Source organism: Macrobrachium rosenbergii, chromosome 35 (genome assembly GCF_040412425.1).
Source record: "Macrobrachium rosenbergii isolate ZJJX-2024 chromosome 35, ASM4041242v1, whole genome shotgun sequence".
Classification (NCBI taxonomy): domain Eukaryota; kingdom Metazoa; phylum Arthropoda; class Malacostraca; order Decapoda; family Palaemonidae; genus Macrobrachium; species Macrobrachium rosenbergii.
Window position 1 is genome coordinate 5,367,821 of NC_089775.1, and position 24,121 is coordinate 5,391,941.

At 36.3% G+C, this 24,121-nt stretch overlaps 1 protein-coding gene across 1 annotated transcript in view; it reads right to left on the reverse strand.

Annotated features, from left to right (window-relative positions):
• Positions 1-24,121, reverse strand: part of LOC136856259 (uncharacterized) — an 89,788-nt gene that overhangs the window by 25,755 nt on the left and 39,912 nt on the right. Inside the window, exons 22-43 of the mRNA XM_067133952.1 lie at positions 23,828-23,951; positions 22,516-22,610; positions 21,335-21,539; positions 20,711-20,859; positions 20,134-20,265; positions 19,195-19,291; positions 18,653-18,807; positions 17,641-17,766; positions 16,825-17,038; positions 15,870-16,043; positions 14,663-14,763; positions 13,096-13,119; positions 10,747-11,014; positions 9,982-10,114; positions 9,177-9,244; positions 7,057-7,299; positions 6,198-6,422; positions 4,476-4,763; positions 3,536-3,674; positions 1,788-1,855; positions 702-950; positions 223-456 (exon numbers count right to left, since the gene is read on the reverse strand). Coding sequence (XP_066990053.1) covers positions 223-456; positions 702-950; positions 1,788-1,855; positions 3,536-3,674; positions 4,476-4,763; positions 6,198-6,422; positions 7,057-7,299; positions 9,177-9,244; positions 9,982-10,114; positions 10,747-11,014; positions 13,096-13,119; positions 14,663-14,763; positions 15,870-16,043; positions 16,825-17,038; positions 17,641-17,766; positions 18,653-18,807; positions 19,195-19,291; positions 20,134-20,265; positions 20,711-20,859; positions 21,335-21,539; positions 22,516-22,610; positions 23,828-23,951 — 3,511 coding nt within the window. The remainder of the gene's footprint in view (positions 1-222; positions 457-701; positions 951-1,787; positions 1,856-3,535; positions 3,675-4,475; positions 4,764-6,197; positions 6,423-7,056; positions 7,300-9,176; positions 9,245-9,981; positions 10,115-10,746; positions 11,015-13,095; positions 13,120-14,662; positions 14,764-15,869; positions 16,044-16,824; positions 17,039-17,640; positions 17,767-18,652; positions 18,808-19,194; positions 19,292-20,133; positions 20,266-20,710; positions 20,860-21,334; positions 21,540-22,515; positions 22,611-23,827; positions 23,952-24,121) is intronic.

Sequence of the window (24,121 nt, forward strand, 5' to 3'; positions counted from 1 at the left end):
TTAGGTACATTTATTCGAAATGTATCTTTCCTCACCGGAAGATTCAAAAAGTCTATAAACAAATAAATAAATACATAAATAAATAGATAAATAAATAAATAAATAAATAAATAAATAAATAAATAAATAAATAAATAAATGAATAAATAAATAAATAAACTGTCCACAGTCACAAGAAAGTGTAAACCCTACTTACAGATGGGAAAAGTCTACAGTACCTACCCTCCGACAATCCAAACAGGTCATAGGTGTACTCGGCATCTGACCTCGTCACAGTGGGGCTGCAGACCCCCGTACCCACTCGGCTCGCCCTGAAGAGCTTCCGACCATCTTCGTCTCGCTGGTAGGTGAAACAACGGTAAATTTCGGTACTGTACTCGTCTGTGACCAGTTTCCCCATGAAATAGCGGTGGGCATTATCGTCGCTCCAGTCTGCTACGCAACGTAGTCTTTCAGCTGCAAGGAGAGTATCTTTGTTATATTGTCAGTTAAGACACTCTCATAATAATTCTAATAGCTCATCGTAATTTGAGCAATGAGATGGAAACAGAATCCAAAATCATTTTATTTCTGGGGACATCAAAATCCTCAGGGTCTTGAGAAACTTCTTGGTTTAAAGCACAATAATGTTGGCCCAGACTGAATGTAAATATCTGCCATCATAAATCCTTTCCACAAACTCCTTTACAATAAACACTTACGTCTTGGAGCCACATCAGGCCCGCTCTGCTCCACACAAGGATTGTAGAGCATCATCAACTCGGTGGTATTTTCCAGGGAGTACATCTGCGACGGCTCCTGGCTGCAGCTTTCGTAGGGCGTCTGGTACGTGAAGGACCTTGAGCCGTCCCAAGGGCATCTGGTGACGCCATCGATGCGAACTAAAGTGTGGTTTTCGCTCATGACTTCCGTGCAGAGTTGGCCGAGGTCTTCCAGGGGCTTGCATCTGGCTGTGATCGAGAGGAACTTGATGAGGTCGCTTTGAAAAGGGACCAGAGTCCCTTAAGGTGAGCATGTGGATCCAACCCTTATTTCCAAATTAGTAAACAACCCCCAGTTCCATTTTGTTCCACTAAAGTTTGTGACACTTATTTGTTAAGTCCCTGAATACCAATGGAACATTTCCACTTATAAAAAATTGCAGAAAAAAAAAACTAAAACCTACAATCACATAGGATCGAAAGCAATTAAAATTTTACAATTTTTTATTTTTAATTTCTGGTGTATAGATTTTTGCGGATTGTACGAGTAACCGTAAACTAACAATTTTAGTACCTAATTTAATAGAGCCGATACGAAAACGGGAAACAAACGTGCAATGTATCAAAATATCACCAGAAAAGTAACATTACATAATTGAGTGTCAGTCCGTCAGCAGCCAGCTGTTTAACATTATGGTAATTAAAGATATTAATTGGCACTTTTCTTGTACTAATTCAAGTTAGTCCTGTAATAACTTACTTAAAGTAGACATTTATTTATGCTGTTTTATAAATAAATTTATAACTATGAGGCTAATCTAAGCTAATCACCCTCCAAAAAATGTCTTGACTCTTAAAACCATAGAAATTGATACTATAATAACTTAATCAATTTGCAGAATTTTTATGATCGGTTCTTACAATCAACTAATGTTAATATGAAAAAGATAATTCACCTGTAAGGATAATTAACAGTTTTGTAAGGCTTTCCTTTGTAGAATCTACATTCATATCGAATTTGGTTATCAAGACATCCTTACGCAGTTTATAACCATGCAAGTCAAAATAGTGAGACACAATACTCACATCTCCTGTATGTCAAAATATTGGGATGTTTCTCTGTTATGATGACACATCTGTTGCATTCCTTTCTCCTGTGTAAAAGATAAAACATTCATATTAATAGAAAATTTAAAAAGTAAACTAGAGCTAAGAAATAACAAAGTATAAGTAGTTATGGGTCATACTGTTCTTATTTGAATGTGAAAATGAATTTGAGTAGTAGGAGTACTGAAACTTACCAGCACCAAGGAAATATGAACGATTGCATTGTGGGATATGGTATATTTGACTGTAGCATTTCAAATTGTCATCATTTTCCTTCTTTATACTATTTCCTTCAAGATTCTGTCAAACTTCTCAAATGATCATTGTGGAAATGTGGAATTTATTCAGTGAATTTCTGCAGAATTGCTTCATATCAACAGCTGCTATTATTTTACAAATCGCCATCAATTAAAGATATTTCAGTCTGCTTAATGAAATCTTTAGTGACCATAGTTTCTTTATAATTCTGTACAAGAGACTTCCTAGAAAATATACCCTTGAACCTAACCAGAGTGAAAGTTCCTAAGGGTGCTTTTTCTGAGCTGAAAAACGTGTCCTTTCCTCAGTAAATGTCCCACAGTTTACTCAGGTCAAATCCAGCAAGCTGAGTTACTTAGTTTCGTTGCCCTGTGCTTGAAGTCCACAAGTTATTACCATAAACAAACTCCTCTAGAGTTTACTAATAATATTTTAAATGTGTCTGAGGATTCTTGACTCTCAGGTCCCAAATTAATGTTCACAGATTTGCAACTGGAAACTGAATGTCTTTTGCATTTTCTTGTAGCCTCGTCATGAATAAGTTTCCTTAATTTGATACTGGAAATTTAATGTCCCCAAGTTTTCATACTTCAAAGTTAATTTCTTATTTTAGCATACCTGTATCTCAGACGCCCACTGGTTTGTTTCTTCTTGCATAACTATTTTGATTTCAATTTAAGGCTAAATGAACTTTCATTATTTCATTTCTTAGGGTTACATAACCAATGACATTCCCTCGTTACCATAAGGTTCTGAGTTCCTTGCTGGATTACTGTTATCTAAAACTCATATCTATTCCACATGACCCCATCACATTTTTTTTTAACACAGGAGCTTTTGTGACTCATTTAAAATCTACTGTTTTCCTTTTCAGTTATATATATTATAATTTAAATTGTATTCAAGATACTTTCACCATCTTTTGATATCATAAACAGTGGGTAGAGCAGACATCAGATGGTTGAAAGATTGTCTTATAACAAAGCTCACATTTTATCTATGGAAAAAATCTTCGTATATGTAGTGTTGAATCCTATCAACTGGAATAGTCATCGCTACTCTAGGAAACCTCAGAGCAAACCCTCTTCTTCCCTGGTGTCTTCGTGACACCTGTCAGATCACAACTTCTCACCTCAGCGGAAATCATCAAACCTTGAAATGCAAAATTAAGTTCCCTTTTTTCCACTTCATCTAAGCCTAGGAATTTTATTTTTGTTTTCTTAATCTACGTGGGTTAAATAAGCTTATTATTTGATCTTCCACTTTCTTCTGTTGTTAGAACTATTAGCAGGAATCTACGCGTGGGAATTTGGCCCAAACTTGAAATAAGGCGGTCCTTGTGACTGGTAACAACCTATTCGATTTTGGGAGAGATCCAGATTTGGATAATTTTATTTCTGGGTTGGGGAAGGGTTAGGGAGTTCTGCCTTGGCAGAGCCTTCCAGTCTTCCATAGCCTCTGTTACTTACTTGTCATGGAGGAGGTAATTCTGCCCCAGAGAGGCGGAACAAGGGCTGTTGCTGAACTCGAACTGAGTGATGTCCACGTATCTGTCGCTGGTGACCTCATACCACTTCCCTGCCCATTCTGTGGGCATCTGGCACTCATCTGCGGAAGGGAGAATTGTTATTATTATTATTATTATTATTATTATTATTATTATTATTATTATTATTATTATTAAATAGATGAACCCTATTCATATGGAACAAGCCCACCAAAGGGACCACTGACTTGAAATTCAAGCTTCCAAAGAATATTAAGGTGTTCATTTGAAAGAAGTAACAGCAGGTAATAGGAAATACAAAAAGGAGAGATCAGGCATTAGATAAAATAATGAATTAACAAACTGATAAGTAAATAAATCGATAAAAACGTAAATAAGTTATTCGAGTACAGGAAGAATTGCTTCAGGGTAGCAATGCATCGCATCTTCGCTCGCAGAAAGGGCACAGGAGAGATGTGGTTTCAAAAAAGGTCTGGCTTATTATGCCATATTTTTATAGTAAAAGTCGAAATGAACTGTTTGGAAGTATCAGTGGCACAAAATGGTTACTATCAAGAATAAAATCACGAAATTTTCATGAATAAGTCCATTCTGTTCCAAGGCAGAAAAAGTCAAAATGGATAGTGAGAATTGTTACAAGTCTGCATTCTTTGGAGAAGTTATAAAATTTACCATTAGTCAGATTAAAAGGCCTCTTTTGCAGATCTCTTACTTCGAGATTTCAGATATCTGCAGGCAAAGGAAACTCTAAAGCCTGAATTTGTTTGTAAACAACCTCTTCTAAACTTTATTCTACTTGGAAAGAGTTTGCTGCCCAAAGGAGTATCTTCTAAAACGCTCCAAGTTGTGAAGGAGTTTTGACAAGGAGACCTGACTTTGTGGATTGCATTCACCCACCATACCTCTGCTGAAGGTCAAAACTGTGCTGACGGTGAGGGGCGAAGTCGTGGCCGTGTTTGTCGCTTCGCAAGAGTACTGTACGCCATCATCATAAGGCCCCACTTGGATGCTGATGACGGCCTCTGATCTGTCCTCCAGTAGACGCCTGGCCGAGGTTATCTCTTGGCCATTCCGGAGCCACCTCAGGGTAGCCAGAGGGAATCCCCGTAGCTGGAACACTTCAGCTGGATGGAGTAGCCTTCTGTCACCTGGATGGTGGACCCGAAGCCTTCTATGACGGGCTGCCCAGGCTCTAAAATGAGGAATGCCCTGTTAGTTTCCTTGAATTTCTTTTTCTAGAAATTCAAGGTGGCAGGTAGCTATTCAGTGCCTGAAATAAACTAAATACGAGATAACTATTAAGTTCATCAATAATCTTGACAAAGAAGTTTAGCTTTTGAACAACAGATTATAATGAAACTGTCTGTGAAGTTTGAATTAAATTTCATTCTTGATTTCAAAATGTTGGTATTAATTTCAAAAGGATAATAAGGGAATAGTGCATTTAAGCTTGCTTCTAACTTTAGGGTTCTCTCTGCAACCATATTAAGAAAGTCTAAATTGATCCCTTAGTTGTGATATTGAAAGTAATATCGTGGTACTAGACGAAATAGAGGAGCCAATTTTACATGAATGATGTTATCATATGTTATCTTGTACTTAATGTCATCATCAAATCATGTTTATGAGGAAAAACTTATTTAATCCCACACAGCAAAAAATCATCAATGTCCTACTCTGCTTTTAAATTAGTAATAGGAGAGGTTATAGATGTTATAGATTTATATCCTATTAAGACAGTGAAAATGAAAAAAGGTTATCAAGGGTCAGTAACAAAATACACAAATAATTATTGTTCATAACTCTTCATCCCGAATTAAATGAATGGCACTTAAACATTTTATATGCAATTACTTTTGTTTTAAAGATAATGAGAAAGTTCCAGCCATCGTCCATCACGAAATGATAAGGAAAATAAAGACTTTAACGTCACAAAAGTCTATAAGTCCACCAGGATTAGGTCTTCAGCCTTATATATAACTGGCAGTGTGAATACGACAGACAAAAGTTCGTGAAATTTCTGTCCATGTTCAAGTCGCGAAAAATTGAGATATAATTAGTTCTCAGTAATAAATCTCTATCATCCTCGATTTCTGGAATGTCTGACATAAGAGTAGGGCAAATAATAATAAATTTTTATCCCCCTTCTACTAATAAACAAGAAGTTTGAGTCCAGCTAAATGTAAGAGACTTGTAGGAACCTTGAAAATCCTAAATAAGACTTTTATAACAATAGAAGACAGAATCCTTCCTCTACATGATGTATTCTTACAGAAACCCCAAATACCATTTTTTATCTCTCAAGTTTTATATAGAATAGAATGGAATATAGAATTTAGGCCAAAGGCTAAGCGCTGGGACCTATGAGGTCATTCTTCCCAGAAAAGAAATTAAGAATATGAAGGTTTGAAAAGTGTAACAGGGGGGAAGAAACCTCGCAGTTGCACTATGCAATAACTGTTAGGATAGGTTTGACGAAAGTCAGACGAAAGAAAGAGAATGCGAAAGGAGGTACAGTAAAAGGAAATGAAAGAAGTTTTAAAGAGAACGAGAGACATAGATACATTAAAATTCTCCTCAGAACTTCGCCAGGGGCTCTAAAACCAGTCGGCCTAAAGTCTCACCAATGGCCGCGTCGAAGATCTTGTAAGATTTGTCGAAGTTCTCGCCGAATTGCACGCAGGTCTCGCCCCTGGCCTCGTTCATCTCGTACATGTGGTCCTCGTCCTGTACTTCCTTGTACGTGAAGCACTTGTATCTCTCTGGTCTATCCGGCAGTTTCTCGAGTTTCCCCATGAGGTAGGAATTGTCACCTTCCCTCCAAGTGGCTATGCAGTCGACCTTGCTCGCTGTTTATAGGAAAAGGAAAGAGGGATACATTACTTCAGGCATTGTTATTGCCACAATTAATAAGATTGATATGAATAATGTCAACAGCAAAACTTTATTTTTGCAGGAGATGATGATGATAGCATTTAAAATACATAGAGGAACAAGATTCTCTTCAATATTCCATAAAGAAAAGTTTAATAAAAAGAAAAATAGCTTTTAAGAAAACAAATCAGCGCAAATATTTATTACGATACACATTAAACAGAATCAGTGACTAAATAAAACGAAAAATCATCAACTGGAAAATATCTTAAATAAAAAATAAATAGAAAAAACCAGCTGGCATCAAATCTTTGAGACAGAAGAGAAACATTTGGTCGAGCTAAAGACAGAAGCCAACCTAGACCTTGAATTCAATTGAGCATAGAATTTAGGCCAACGGCCAAGCACTGGGACCCATGGGGTCATTCAGCGTCGAAATGGAAATTGAGAGTAAAAGGTTTGAAAGGTGTAACAGGAGGAAAACCTCAAAGCAGTTGCACCATGAAACAACTGTTAGGAGAGGGTTAAGGAAAGTCAGATGGAAGAAAGAGAATATGAAAGGAGGTACAGTAAAAGTAACGAAAGGGGTTGCACTACCTGAATACTTACAGTAATAATTGTCCTCACTGCCTGTACACGGCTGGTACCAAAACACCAACTCCGTATTGTTCCTCCCTGAAATCATGGTGGAGGGGAGCTCCTCACACTCCTCGTCAGGATTCCGGTAGGTGAAGGTCCTCCTACTAGGGAAGGGGCATTGGGAAGCCGCGTTCTTCTTCTTCAGGAGAGTCAGGTTGAAGTCGTCCACTAGGGAGCACAAGGTATTGAGGTCCTCCTCGTCCATGCAGGGCGCTGGAAGTGGAGGATTTTCAGTAGTGCTCTTTTATTTATTCGGTCTTTTACTGGATATCCTCAGCTGTGATTGGTGGAAGCTCAAGTTGCTCGTCTCCTATTGGTTACAACGATCTCTGATGCTGATATTTACCGTCAGCTCGCGAGTAACAAAGTACAGTAACTGATTAATGTATCTAAACACTAAGTACACAGGAACAAGTTATTATTTAATATTTTCTCTCTCTCTCTCTCTCTCTCTCTCTCTCTCTCTCTCTCTCTCTCTCTCTCTCTCTCTCTCTCTCTCTCTCTCTCTCTGTGGTGCTTGCGTTTGTAACACTGAACCAATGTCGTTGTTGCATTAATTAACAGCTTGACTGGTAAATAAATACAGTTCTTCTATAAAAATGAGAATCATTACTTCGGGCCTGTTATGTTTCGACATTGTTATATTGATTCAAAATCACTGAAACCTTTATCTGATTTTCATTCCTGACAGCTGTTTGATCAAAACGAAGCAAGGGCCTTAATTTTTTACACTTAAAGTCTTTTCATATTAAAACCAGACGTTCGAGAAATGGCTTAAAACTCATTTCAGAACAGCTTCCAGACATCTCTTTCCAATCTCTTTGGCTTGAGACGTCGCCAGACCGACTGTGGATACAGTTAAACCTGAAACATCCACATTGAGGAGAAGACGAGATATCGAGAAACTGATTCTGGTTACGGCTGCAATTCCCTCTCCAGATCCACTCGAGAGATGAGGCGAGATGTCTCGAAAGTGTTTGTTGAGAAGGAGTGAATGAAAGAGTGAATTAGACTCTAATAATCAATAAACACATTGAAGAGGAGGTCGAGATGTCTCGGAAGTATTGGGGAGATGAACTTGGTCTTTTGAACTTACAAGCTTAATCGCATTCAGTAAAATTCGAAGACACTCAATCGATTTCTGCTTTTAACTTTTTTTCTGCTTTTCACAAATCGACCCTCAAGTTTTATTTTCGTGTGTCCTTTAATATATATTTTTTTATTATTTAATATCACTGATTGCCCTCTGTTCATGCTAAAAATAAGGCAATCGCTTGTTTTTTTTGGGGGGGTTCCTTTCTTAATCAGTGAAAAATGGAAGATGGAGCGATTCCCATCAGTGTCCATAACTTTTTTTTGTCATTTACGGAATAAGTTACAAAAGTTACAGTTCTTTGACCCTTTTTCTGAAATTACAATTCTTTGACCTTTTTCAAGTTATGGTTATTTGGTCTTTCAAGTTAAGAATTCATTCTCTCTTGTCAATTAGTGAAACAAAAAATACTGCATATTTTATGCTTTCATAGAGACTTCGTATTATTATTATTATTATTATTATTATTATTATTATTATTATTATTATTATTATTATTATTATTATTATTATTATTATTATCGTTGTTTTGGGTTAAATTCCTCGACTCTCTTATTGCTGATTAGAATTAATTGTTCTTTTTGACAAGAAGTGATATTGTATCTAATAAATTACACCTGCCAAACACTTATTGATCTTACGAGCTAATAATAATAATAATAATAATAATAATAATAATAATAATAATAATAATAATAATAATAATAATAATAATAATAATAATAATAATAATAGCTGTAACCTCACTAAACCAAAAATTACATCATCTATGGTCAGGACATTTGGACGAAAAAATTAACCAAACATCTCAAATTCATTAGTTTGTTCTAGATGTCTAGCTGAAGAGATACTGAAATGTGGCGTTCATTTACCGTAGACTTCATCGAACTACACCACTCCCCATACAGTGATACATTTGAGCTTATAAATAGGAGGCGAAAATTACGGAATATCTTTGGCTAGGAAAACGTTAATAATGAATAAATAATATACTCACATTCCTTATATTCGAGCAAGTTCGGATGTTTCTCGTTAATGATGAAGCACATGTTGCAACCATAGTCTCTGAAACGATTCAGAGAAATGTTAATAACTTATATGAGACATTGGAAAAAAATTATAACTTATGAGAAATATAGAATATGTTTTCAATATCAAAAAGACAAAAATAAAATGTCATTCATTTTATGTCTTGCAAAGAATTCCAATAATGAAATGAGGCTTGATATTGGCCATAATTTGTACAGAGTAAAGAATTTTCATTTTTTTATTTATGAGAGCTAAATCATTCGATGATTTTTCGAGTATTCAATATTAAGATAAATAATATATATTTCTATCAAGTATTGTTACTGTTATAACAAGAAACAGTTACTGATTCTGACACACAACTTCAAATGACGACAAAAATAAGAATCAGCGTGAAAAACCAGGCTTTTAAAAGTTAATAAAAAAAGAATATATTGTTATTTTCACTAACAATGTATTATTTTCTTCGAACCAATGCAAACACATACATAAAAAGAATATATATATATATATATATATATATATAATATATATATTTTGATTTATATACATATATATACAACAATAACTTGCCCATCATATACAACCCTTTAATCATTTACTGTACAGCAGAAGTCCAATAAATCACACTGCACTGCATTATATCACTGGAACAATTATCACCTTTTCCAAGAACACCTCAATCTAAAAAAAAATTACCACCACAAAGACTATCACCTCATCCAAGAATACCTGAATAAAAAAAAAGAAAACAGAATATCAAGACCACTCACTCATTCTTGAGCAAGTACTTATTCTTGAGGGAGGCTGTGCACTCAGTACTGCCGAAGTGAGTGCCAGTAATGGCGAAGTCGTCATATGTGGCGTGCCAGTGGCCTCTCCATTGGTCAGGGAATTCGCATCTGTCTATACAGAATTTAGAACGTGAGGATAATACTCCACCGTGTGTGTGTGTGTGTATGTATGTATGTATGTGTGTGTGTATGTGTATATGTATATATATATATATATATATATATATATATATATATATATATATATATTATATATATATATATATATATATATATATATATATATATATATATATATATATTCCATTGGTGTGTAAGTGTGTGTGTATGTATGTATTTATGTATGTACGTATGTATGTATATTATATATTTATATACATATGTATATATATTTATAATATATATATATATATATATATATTTGTATGCATATATATATATATATATATATTATCATATATAAAGGATGGTTAAAATTACAGATTAACATCCCCAAATATAAATAATAATTAAGAGTATACGGAAGTTTTAACATCCTATTTTAACTTAACATATAAAAAAATTATAGATTTTAACATCATACACAAAAAACAGCTGAAATAAAACGAAGGAATTTAATAAATGCAAGAAAATAACTATGAAAAGAATTTAAATCTTTCAGAGAAACTATATAAAAACTCAAAATAAAATAGAATAAGTAACAAAACCAAAAAAAAAACCAAAAAAAGGCAAAAAAATCATTACCGTAAGAAACCTGGCCTTCTTCGACAGACAGAACAATGACTTTCGAAACGGAACCTTTCTTCCGGTCTGAAAGGACGCACTTGTACAGACCGAAGTCCCCCACTTGGACGGGGTCAATCACCAGGTCATATTTGGTGACCTGGCCTTCCTCCCACCCGGCGTCGGTGTCGAGAGAAAACCTGGGCCGGTCGTATGAGCTGATGTCTAGGACGCTGTTTTCGGACATTTTGGCCATCTCGTCGTCTGAGACTCTGACCCAGCTGATGTCCTGTTGAGGATGAGGCAGTCAGTAAGAAGATATATATATATATATATATATATATATATATATATATATATATATATATATATATATATAGGACCAAGGGCAGAGGAAGACGTCCATAATAACGGCATACCTTTATTTGTGCTTACGTTTCAAGACATCTGTCTCATTATCAAAGCTGGAATAAGTAAAATATAAATATAAAATCAGACTCATACTTAAAATTACAATCAAAATATAAAAAAAAAAAAGTTATGCAAAAGAAAGACAAAATTAAGAAGACCGTTACTGTTTTACGGAGTATAGCCTAAAGTAGAGTGACATAAACAAAGAATTTGGTAAACTCGTCAGGTACAGAGTTGTTGAGGTAGTTTGGTTGTTCAATCTTGGTACTAGTAGTTTAATAAAAAAGAGATTCAAAGATAGGAAGCGAAGAACTGGGGACTTTGGAAAGTATTTTAAAATTTCTATAATCAATTTCTGTTTTACATCTTTTGGCGTGTTCTCGAATATTTGAGAACTCTGGATTAGATAGTTTGACTCCAGTTCTATAACTGATCCCCTATGACAATCAATTCGCACTTTCAGTTTTATTTCCCCTGACTACATTAAATAGACGATGCTTGATGTCATTTAATTTTGTCTTTGTACTGGAATAATGATTTGATATTAAGAGGATTGACCGGAATCAATTTACAATTAATGGCAGGTGCATACTGTTGAATTAGGTTATTCAAAGTGTTGTAAAAGACTTATCGTGGATCATAGGGAGACTGGCGAAAAATGTCATCTTAGGAACTGTAGGTATTTGTAATTTAGGTATATATTTATCATTCAGAAATTTATTTAAATAGGTATAAAAAAGTCTGGAAGGGTAACAATTGTCTCGAAAGTATTTGTATAAAAGTTATTTCATAATTAAAACCAAACCAGCTGGAAGTTATATTAAAAGCTCTGTGGAAGACGGTAACCAAGGAGTTTAATTTAAAGTTAAAACAGCAATGGCTATAAAAATTCAAACCTAGACCGGAAAAAGTCTTTTTCCTAAATACTGATGAATTAAAACAATCGTTTTCTCGAGTAACTAAAACATCCAGAAAGGGTAATTGATTATAGAAATTTTAAAATTTCCAAAGTCCCCATCGCTTCCTATCTTTGAATCTCTTTTATTAAACTACTAGTACCAAGATTGAACAACCAAACTACCTCAACAACTCTGTACCTGGACCAGCCTGGAATTCTTTGTTTATGTCACTCTACTTTTATACTCCGTACAAACGGTAACGGTCTTCTTAATTTTGTCTTTCTTTGTATAACTTTTTTTCTTTTTTTTATATTTTGATTGTAATTTTAAGTATGAGTCTGATTTTATATTTATATTTTACTTATTCCAGCTTTGATAATGAGACAGATGTCTTGAAACGTGCACAAATAAAGGTATGCCGTTATTATGGACGTCTTCCTCTGCCAGCCACCTACCCTCTCAGTATATATATATATATATATATATATATATATATGTGTGTGTGTGTGTGTGTGTGTGTGTGTGTGTGTGTGGAACTAATCAAAGCGTGAGCATCTGTTTCACAGAAACGAATTTCTGACTCACATTGGTAACTCTCAATTGAGAAACCTGGGTTCGATCCCGATGTGAGTCAGAAATTTATATATGAATATAGATATATATATATATATATACTGTATTCATTTTTTTATTTATTTTTTATTTATTTATTTTATTTTATTTTATTTATTTATTTAAACTTTCTGCTGACTTCACTCCACCAGCTTCAAATCAGGCTTCAAGTCACGTACACACAGCGTGGAAGTCAGGTACTCTACGGCTAATTAACCTGAGTTAGCCAATCTCCATTCCATTCAACATCAGAATTGCCGGCTCACTGCCTGCAGTATCTGCAATTCCCAAATCATTTCATTGATTGATTCCTAGAAGCGTGTTACTAGATGCTCCTGGGACCAGACAGGGTTAAATCGTGATTTGCATACAGAGGCCATGACAAATTCTGCCAGTCTTTGGCTAAAAAGTGAAAAGGAAACTTGAGAAGTAATACATCTATACTTACGTATTCACGGGTCCAGTATCCTGCCTGGAAGGAAATAAACAGATGCCTTAGTCATCAAATAATGACGTGTAATGTATTTGTTAAACAGAAAATCTAACCTAACATGACCTTACCTTCTAAGGTCTTGTCTCTAGACCAGTGTTTCTTAACCAGGGGACAATTCCCCCCCTGGGTTGGAATTTCAGAGTTGGTGGGGGAATTGTGACCACAGATTGGCAGGCTCAAACTGGCTCTAGAACCACACAAAACACTACTTAGAGGTCGCGCTGGGGTTTCTCTCCGCTATCTTATGTGCTTGTGTTAGTATTTTGTTGCTTATTATTTGGAATGCACCTTTTGAGGCAGACAATTTTGGAAAGGGGGCTGGGGAATGACATTTTGACATATGGAGAAAGGGTGCATAGGCCGAAAAATTTTGAGAACCACTGCTCTAGACCAACATGACACGTGACCATAAAGAAATACATATTCAACCAAGTTTCCTTATAATCATTCAAGTGCTAAATTGTTAAGAATATCAATTATAACCATAAAATGACTCCGTAGTTATATGAAGAAAATAACTTCAGAGATATAAGAAGTATATTTCTCCAACAGAACTGAACTTGAATCTTGACAGAGATTATACATTAAGAAAGTTAGCATTAACAATAGAAATTACTCTGTTTACAAAAGACTACATAAACATGAATGATAACAAATATATCAATTACATTTCCAACACTGAACAGAAATCAATCAGTTTTAATAGTACTTTTAATAAATGATGGAAAAAATTATACATAAAAATAGCTCTAATTAAAAAGGGACTGTCTTTATTAAAAAAAGTACCAGAGTAGGTATTCATATTCACAATGAAATTCTCTGTTATTCTCAGCAAAAACAAAAGAAAAATAACCGAATAACTATGGGATATGATAGAAAAATAACTCACAGTCTTCAATATTGTCTTGGAAGGGAGTCAACATCAGATACCAGTAATTCCCATCAATCTGCTTAGTTATAATGACAGGAGCAGAATGGCTTTGTTTTTATGCAACATAACTTCCTATTCAGCGTACACAATAACAACAAAATCATTTAAATAACTATTAAATACAATACTGAAAGTACCATAAACAAGAGTAAGTAAATAGCAATGGGTTTACTCAGAGAAAGCTCATTCTTTTGAATGTACAACTAACTTTCTTCTAAGTATTTTTCCAAATACTCACTCAGCTTGTTAGCTACCTCTATTCTAAATATTCACTCAGCCTGGCAATTAACCTTTTTTTTTTTCAAAATATTCCCACAGCTTGGCAACTACATCTATTCTAAATATTCACTCAGCTTGGCAATTAACCTTTTTTTCAAAATATTCCCACAGTTTGGCAACTACCTCTATCCTATCTTTTCACTAACCTTGGCAATTACTTTTTCCAAACGCTCGCACAGCTTGTCAGCTACCTCTATTCTAAAAATTCACTCAGCTTGGCAGTTACACTTTCCAAATAATCAAACAGCTTGGCAACTACCTCAATCCTAAATATTCATACAGTTTGGCAACCAACTCGATTCTATATCTTACCTCCATATCGAACGATACGCCTGCCGTGCAGGGCAGGATGACCTTATCAGAAGGTCTGGCGAAAATCTCCATTTCTGGAGGACCGATCAAGGTGAGTTTCTCTGAAATGAGAAGCAATAACCCATGTGAGGTCTTCTGGTTTGTGATGCATTTACCATTTTCTTTAATTCTATGGGTTTTCAGGTATTTGAAAGGGGACTGTGTCTGTGGCATCTCATAAGATTTTGCTTTAGCGTTAACTTACCTATCCCCACACACACACACACACACACACACATTCATGAACATACTATATATATGTGTGTGTGTACGTGCATTCAAAATAATGAAAAATATGTAAATGAAAGAATAAATAAAAGTTCAGGATAACTAGAATGAATGATCAGAGTATTCTGAGAATGTTTAGCCATGTGGAGAGAATGGAAGATGAGAGGTTAATAGAACGCGTGCATCATCTGGAAGAGTCGATAAGCAGGAGGAAAGGAAGGCCTGGAAAAGAGCTGGATATTAAGAGTGAAAGGCAATGGAAAAGAAGGTCTTTAATACCCAAGAAACAAAGAGAGTCGGTGCAAGGCATATGAGGTGTGCTTGAAAGCTTGCTAAGCAGCCTGTGTGAATATCATCTTATTTATGTCTCTGGAGAATCTTTCCACAAAACAGCATTAGTTCAGAGGTGAAGTAGAAAGCAGGTGATTGCTTTTCAATTCCTGAACTTCCGCATCAGATCAATTCAACTTCAATTTCTCTCAGAGTACAATGAAAAAGTATTTAAATCCCTTGCAGGACTGGAGTACTCTCTAACAATAAAATGAGGTTGGTACATGTTAAAAACAAGTCCTTTTTCTGCCTGTTTGTTTCAACATTCATTTTTGAAATGAAAAATAGGCTTGAATCAAAATAAACCAATCTATGGAAAAGATAAAGAAGGAAAGGGGTATTTTCACAGAATAAACTTATTAATCTGTTTTTTTAAATAAGTGAGATCTCTTCATTCTGTATTTTCCTTTACCTCCTCTTACTTCCTAATGAGCACCATATTCTTTGGAATCTTGAATTTCAAGTCAGTGGCCCCTTTGGTGGGCTTGTTCCTTATGAATAGTGTTCATCTTCTGAATAATAATAATAATAATATGACTATCAACAAACAGAAAATATTAACAGAAGCCAATTTCTAATAGGTAAACATCCACCTGCAACCAATTATTACCTGAGGGAGCGTCCGGCTCACAAGAGCTCCCAGGCTGAATCATTTCTTCCTCAGGGCAGTCGCTGTGGAACTCACAGGAGTTACTCAGGCCACACCAGCCGCACCTGTACTTTGCAGCAAGTGCCTGACACTTGTCGCAGGTGTCTGCCTTTCTCCTGCAGCTGTAGACCTTCACTGTTTGGGGTGAAGAAAGATTATCTTTGCCAATAACAGGTAGATTGAGATCAGTCAATAAACATGGGTCTGTTTGGTTTGAACCAGATTTGAGTCAAGATGCTTTTATTTATATAATTAGAGAAACATGACTCTAATGAATAAAATACGATTAAATACACATGGCTGATGAAATGATAAACAAACTTGGGATTTTTTTATAAAATTATAATGAATAAACATGATTTTTGTTCATAAAACTAAAGTACGTCAAATGAGTAATCACCGCCATCACACTGGATTCACCTGAGGTGACCTTGTGTCCGGGCATATCAAGTCGACAGGTCATAAACATGGTTATATATATGAAGGCCATAGGTCACAAGATCATGAGTTACAAGGTCATAAGTTTCTTAACAGTCACTGGGCAGTAACTGACCCCAAAACTGGGTATTTTTTTATGTGAAATGTCTTTAGAGAATTTTCCTAGAAATTTTCTGGTGAATAAAGATTAGGGAAAACATTCTATGCTGGTGAATAAAGATGTGAGGAGGAGGAGGAGGAGGAGGAGGAGGAGGAGGAGGAGGAAGGAGGAGGAGGAGGAGGAGGAGAGGAGGAGGAGGAGGAGGAGGAGGAGGAGGAGGAGGAGGAGGAGGAGGAAGTAATGGGCAGCCAAAGTTACCAGCTGGATGAGAAATTCATCCGATACTACAAAAGATGATCTGAGGTGACTTAAACCTTGGGACAACATAACATGAACCTGTCAGTCCATCAGTCAATCAGCCAAACCAGTCCTACTGACCATGAACATCATCTGGATTATCGACGTAGCGGGGTTGGCCCTCCTCGCCCCAGAATACGCTGACGGGGACGTGGAACTCATCCGTGTCTGAGAAGTAGTCGAACACGACCTCATTGCAATAGATGTGGTCGTACCAGAGGCGGCCCTTGGCAGCTGTCTGGTGACCTTCCATCATGAACTGGCACTGGAATTTGGCATCGTCAAACGTCTTCTCCTGGGGGGATGTTTGAGAAGTTTCATTGAGATGTGGTTCTTCCTGCAAAGAAAACTGTCTCTTGGATTTAGTCTGAGTTTTATTTTTGTGAATACTGACTCATGAGGAAGTTTCGAGGGAAAAAGTCACTTTGAGAAGTTTCACCAAGAAGTAATTTTTCTCTGTAAACAAAACTGACTCTTTGACATTGTTTCTGGGATGTTCGGATCTCGAGTTTGTTGTTTTATTTGTGGTAAGAACTAACTCTGCCACTCACTAGTATAGAATGTCTATATTTCTAGCTTTCTGGGTTTGTATTAGTTTTAACTAATTTTTCGTTTTTGGTGACTGAAAAAGAGAGGAATTATAACTAACAAAAAAAGTGTTTATTAATGTTTCAATTAATATTTTCTATAATTATGGGCTTTTAACGCCAAAATCAATCACTAAAAACTGCATTATTAATATTTCTAATCATAACTCTGACTAACATTTCTACTGCAAATATTTTCACACAGCTGTGGATCTTCAACAAAAACAAGAACAAAAATATCAACAAGAGAAGTAACAGAAAATAACACATGAAAACAGCATTCCAATTTCTATTCAGAAGTGGGACTTACCTCTCCAATATTCTTACTGTCGAGGTTCACAGACCAGCTCCTTCCTTTGGGCACCAGGATTTCGGGAGGGTCTCTTGCAATGGCAGGACAGTTTTCCTTCCCAGAACGCCTCTGAGTGAAGCCTTCCTGTAAGCAATAGGAGAGATATCCTTTACAGACACCGCCCTACTTACGAACGTTCAACTTACGAACATTCAACTTACGAACATTCGGAGATACAAATGGGATCACATATTAAAATTGTGTTCAGAGCTCTCCCCTTGGCCACCTGTAAGTTCAAATTTTGTTTTGTGCAACTATTCTGTAACATACAGTACTGCATGTATAGTGTATTGTGTTTTAGGATGAAAAAACGTACAGTATTGTGTTGATTCTATATCAAACTGTACTTGAGTAGGTATGAAGAGTACAGTAACCAATTTACAAATAATTCAACATACAAACGGGCGTCTGGAATAACACGGATGAAAGTCTTTAACTGAAAGATAAAGACTTCTTAAAGATTAAAGGCTTTTTGAGAATCATATGCACAAACATACAAAAAACATGGCATCTAGCTATATTTATCAAACATTCAAAGATTTGTGACCTCTCATACATCAAAACCACATGAATCTTGTGATTATTATCAAACATTCAAAACAACTTTAGTCTTGTGATAATTTTCAAACATCCAAAGTAACTGGAATCCTGTGATAATCTCAAACATCCAAAAGAACTTACTCAGCATCATTTCATTTCACTGACATCCAAAACATCTTGAATAATGTGATGATTCTCAAATATCTAAAAACAGTATACGCATCATGAAAATTCTCAAACATTCAAAACATCTTGAATCTTGTGATAATTCTCTGGCATCTCAAGCAACTTATTGCAATAACTTTCAAACATCCAAAACAACTTGATCATTCTCAAACATCTGCAACAACTCCAAACCTTTATTAGAGTAATCAAACATTGTGCAAACACACATCCATCCAATAATGACCAGAGACCCAGAACCACTTACATCTTGGCCATAGATGATGGCGTCTACATCAGAACCTTCCTCCAGGTCCTTGAAACATCTGTGTCTCCCCAGATGCCATCTGCAGGAGGGCTTGGCCGTGACGCAATCGCCGCACGTGAGATAGGAGCCACACTCATGAGGCTCTTCTGGGGTCACTTTTGAAAGAAGAAGAGGCAGAGTTTACATTCCCCAAGTCCCTTGCATTGCCCAGTCTTGAAGAATAAACCATGATGAGTTTGGAAGTTAAGTAAAGACACATAACTTCATTTCATAGTGAGGTTTACGTTTTATAAGACGGAATATTTGTATAAATTTAAAGCAAAGATACTTTTCAAAACAATCTCAGCAGAAGTTAAGGAAAAGAAATTGGACGAATCTTTTCGGATCTCCAGGAAAATATAAGAAGAGCAAGTGCTTTTCAAGAGAGGTTCCCACAACGTAAAATGATTTATCAGATTTAACAAGAAAGGAAAAATGGCATTGCAGAATTTTCACACACACACACATTCATGTACTACAAAGAAATTGACTCCATGACTTACCTGGGACACCTGAAAGTACGGTGACTTCTTTAAAAGTTTCCACAGGAGGTTCGGTCAGTGTGCTACACTGATAGTTCCCGCTGTCATCTCGGGTAACCTGTATGAAAAATTATACATTTTCATTAACTCTTCATTATTATCAGTGCCATTAGGCCTGATCTCTGAACCTGAAGATTAAAAAGCATTAAACTATCATACAAATGAAAGAGGGGCTTACCTCTTTCTCTATTTAAATTCCTTTTTACCTCATCCACTTTCTCAAAAGCAGAAACTATGTCTATTCTGCACTTGTTGTAGTTCATTTAAATGTGACAGCTCCAGTGAACGTAAAACTTTAGTATGTGTGATTGTGACAGTTGTGACGCATGTTAGTGTGAAAAGTAGAAGAAAGTACAGATACTTGGCTTTAAACTTATCCAGTGAAAGTAGGACAAGAAAATTGGTAAGTTACAGAACAGGTGAATCAAAGAAGATAGCAATGTGGAATCAACATGTCTGGCAGACAACTGCATCAATCGAATAAAAGTCAGAGTGCATGACAGAATTGCTGAGCCATCTCCTTTATGGAAGTGAAGTTTGGATGTTGAATACAAATGAATGGAAAGACGTTTAAGTTATATTTTAGTGGTATATTAAGTATTGCAGCACAAGGACAAGAAATGTGGGAAGACACAGAAGTGGTAAAATTTGTGGCATAGGTGAAAGGATGCATCAGGACATTTGAAGAATGAAAGGAGGTAGTTTAGTGAAAAGAAAGTACAATCCAAAACTGTCAGCAGAGAGAAAGAGAGAAAGGACTAGGAAGGGATGAAAAGAGTGAAAGTGGCATTGGAAAGGAAAGACCTTCACATCCAAAAAGTTAGAGAGTAAGTGAAAGAGGGAGATAAAAGGTGCATAGTCAAAATACAAACTCAGGAGGTCTCAGTCCCAGTAACCAACCTCCCGAATCGTCAGGTAGACGAACTTGGATCCGTCAGGTCCCAGATCAGTGACGACGTCCGAACGAGTGTCGTGGGTGATCCTGGTGCCTCCGGCGTGTAGGATAGTCGAGTCGTGGACCAGAATCACATCCTGCAATTAGGGATGGTGGTTATGGCGTCCTACGAGGACTGGGAGACGGGTTAGAGGTATGTGATGTATGCATACATTAAGTAGTTTATCAAAAGAAGCATTTATGGATGAACTTGGAGATATGCATTGCAGACATTCTTTTTATTCCTCTAGGTATGTTTTTTTATATTTACAGTGTATATATATATATATATATATATATATATATATATATATATATATATATATATATATATATATATATATATATATATATATATATTACTATCAAAATGGGGACCACTGGGAAACCTGTGATCCTACCAAATGGGGAACCACCTGGTGATGTGATCCTACCAACTCCACAGGGAACCTTACCTGGTGAACACCTGTGATCCTACCAACTCCACAGGGAATCTTATCTAGTGAATACCTGTGATCCTACCAACTCCACGGGGAACCTTACCTGGTGAATACCTGAGCTTACAATACAGGTGAGTGTCAGGGTCCCTCCCTCTTGAACTGAATCAGGGCCTCGCAATTCAACCGTTACCGGCTCCCTCTCAAAGTCAAATTCATCTTCTTCGTCGTCATCATCATATACTTCTCCTTCTTCTGGAATGAGAGATTGGTGTCAATAAGATGATGATTATCTGAAGAAAATAGAAAGAGTTTTAGAGCTTTTTCTTAATTCTTTTTTTTTTTTTTTTTATTTTGGTGTTTAGAGGTGTTTACTTTGATATTAAATTGTCATTGTTGTAATAATTTAAAATTATTAAGAACTCTTATGTCTCAGTTTTGTTATAGACGAGTGTTTATAAAACATTCTTTAGAGGGTAATGATATATGGAGTAATCTTAATTTGATATTTCTAATAATAATAAACAAAGAATAAGTATAAAATTTATACAGGCCGTAATACCACTTGATGTCCTGTCATACATACACACACACACAAACATCTACTGTATGTGCATTAGGAATGAGGCCGCTACCCTTTCTCGCATGAAGCCCTGACACCTGCACACCCATGCAAAATCCCACTCTGAACAAAAATCAAACAAGAGACGAAACGTAAAAGGAAATTTACTCAGGACAGTGACGTTCGTCGAGCCGAACTCGTCAAGGGAGATGAAGCATTCGACCAGGCCGTTGTCACTCATGGTGGAGTCCTTAATGAGGAGGGTGTGGGTGACTACGTTTGGCTCCCGACGCCCGTGGGACCTCTTCCTCGTGCTGTAGCGAGAGTTTGGGGTCGTGGAGTCGACTGACTCCGAGTTGTGCAGAAACAGGACCTGTAGATGAGGGGTGTTCAGAGGTGGGAGCAGTGTTGGAAGTTCGGGGGTATACGGAGAAGTAGTGGTAATAATAATAATAATAATAATAATAATAATAATAATAATAATAATAATAATAATAATACAGTTGACCCTTGTCTATTCGCGGTTCTGGATTAGCGGATTAATCTATTCGCGGATTTTTCTGTGGAACGTATATCCACATTACTCGCGGAAAATTCGGCTATTCGTGAAATTGTTCATAGAGAAATATTCACTGATTAGTATTTTCATATTATTTTTGTGACTCAATACATTTCTTATGATAAAACTTTCCAAATAGGCAGGTATAAGCATTTTTAGAAGGGGATTTTGGTGTTTGAACTATCAAAATAGGTAGTTATAAGCGTTTTTAGAAGGGGATTTTGGTGTGGTCCCTATACCCGGCGAATTCTGGGGGTGGACTTAATAATATCTCAGAAGAAGGAGACCCCCTTTCAAACAAAACTTCTTTAAACAGAGAGGCTGCCTGGAGGCCGCTGAGTTTGTACTGCAGTTTCTCAATCTCTCGAATGCGTTCCTTCGTAGCAGCAGATAAATTATATAATACCTGTCCAAAGTCCATTTATTCCTTGACGTTTCCGTAGTTTTCTCTACCAAGAGGTACAATTATAAATATGGCATTGACCCGTCCACTCCGGTACGAGAGTGTGTAACTGAATAAACAAAACACAGTCACCATCCAACATACGAATGAGTTACGTTCCGGACGGCCGTTCGTATCTTGAATTGTTCGTAAGTCGGTTTCTAATATGCAGTGAATCATTTTTGTTTTTGTTTACATTCCCGAGTTAACTTTCCACTGAATTTTTGAATAATGCAGTATTATAAAAGATTGCAGTAGCTGCAATCACTTGTCCAATACAAGACAGAGCAGGTTTGTAATGGAAAAAACAAAGGGGCTCCCTTTACCTGTCAAAAGAGGTACACTTACCTGTCCAGTCCAGTAGGAGACAGAGCAGTTGACAACAATGTTTTCTCCAAGAATGACAGGCTCCGATGTCACAGACACAACTCGAGGCTTCGGGGCTCGTGAGAGAGAAAAGTATAAGCTTAGACAGGCTATAGAATCAAACTTTTCATGGTGAAACTCTTTTAAAATAAAATGCTTTGACAAGGGGGATCACTGCTGACACAGGTTCCGGATCTTTCCTAGATAGTGACCCCCAAGGGTTTTAACCCGGTGTGTATCCACCTTTGCTACGTTTTTAGTACAAGCCCCTTGGGGATTACCGTAAAAACATAAACAAAAGACTGTAAATATCTTTATAATGGCCCCTAAGAAATATTGATCCTAGATAATGACCCCCGAAACCCCTTGGGGGTCACTATCTCAGAAAGATCCCAGATTCCTTGAACAAGGAGAACATTGCTCAACATCTTAAGAATACAGGTCGGTGTTGGCCTACCAGATAATATGAAAAATAAAGCCTTGAAGAGAACAATATTCAAATACACTGCAGAGGTTAGAAGATGGCGTTTTCTAACAGACTAAGATTGATCAAATGGTTGAAAAATGAAGCTCTGATTAGAATTACAAACATCATAAGCCTTTAGTTGTCATAAGAGTGAACACTGCTTATGCCTTCATCATAATTGCCTCTGATAATGCTTGTATTTCAATTATCTTCCCTTCACTGCACATCTGCACTATTTTACATGTATACTGTAGCTGATCCTGTTAGTAACATTTAGTTATTGAACAGTCATTTCGTCTTATCATTTTCATAATAAAAACTTGGAGTGGACATATTTCCACTTTTGATTAAGTTATGCTCACGGTATCAAGTGATCTTGTTAAGATAACAGTGCTTAAAGGAAAGTGTGAAAAGAGTCAACACTGTGATTATTCGAAATTTTCTGAAGAGAATGAACGAAACAGCACACAAAGATTCTCTAGCAAAAAGAAGGCTGAAAAGGGCTGATAAAAGAATAGTATTTTGGGTAACTGTATTCAAAAAGGCTGAAGGAAATTTAAATTTAAATCCAAAGCATGAAGACTAAGTTTCCAGCCTAAATTTGGGTAAAGATGAATGTGACTACAAAGGCTAAGAGAGTTGTGAAATGAAGAGTTAGTGAAAAAATGTGATACAGTCTAAATCAAAATAAAAGACTTGAGATTAGATAAATTAAAGCCTGATTTCTAAGACTGAGGCTGGGTATGATAAGTGAAAGAGACTGAATGACCTAAAACCATAAAGAAAACCTTACTTTTAAAACGTCTTAAGACTGACACAAAGACTTACTTCTTAGTACGAGTTTCGTCTTCGCCCTGATCTCCCTGTCGAGGAAAGTGGCACTGCAGTAGTAGTCGCCTGCATCCATGGCCGTGAAGGCAGGGATGAACAGGGTGGCAGACTGCGGGCGACGCTGAGGGAGAAACATCGCGGAAATCATTAATTAATAATTCAGTCACTGTAACATCATTTTAGACCTATTTGCATGCAGGCAACCAATAACAGAACTATTTTTTAATTGTGCTTCAGTGAATTTGGTCTATTTTGTCTAGAGGACAACTAATTGTTGTTCAGAGACCTTTG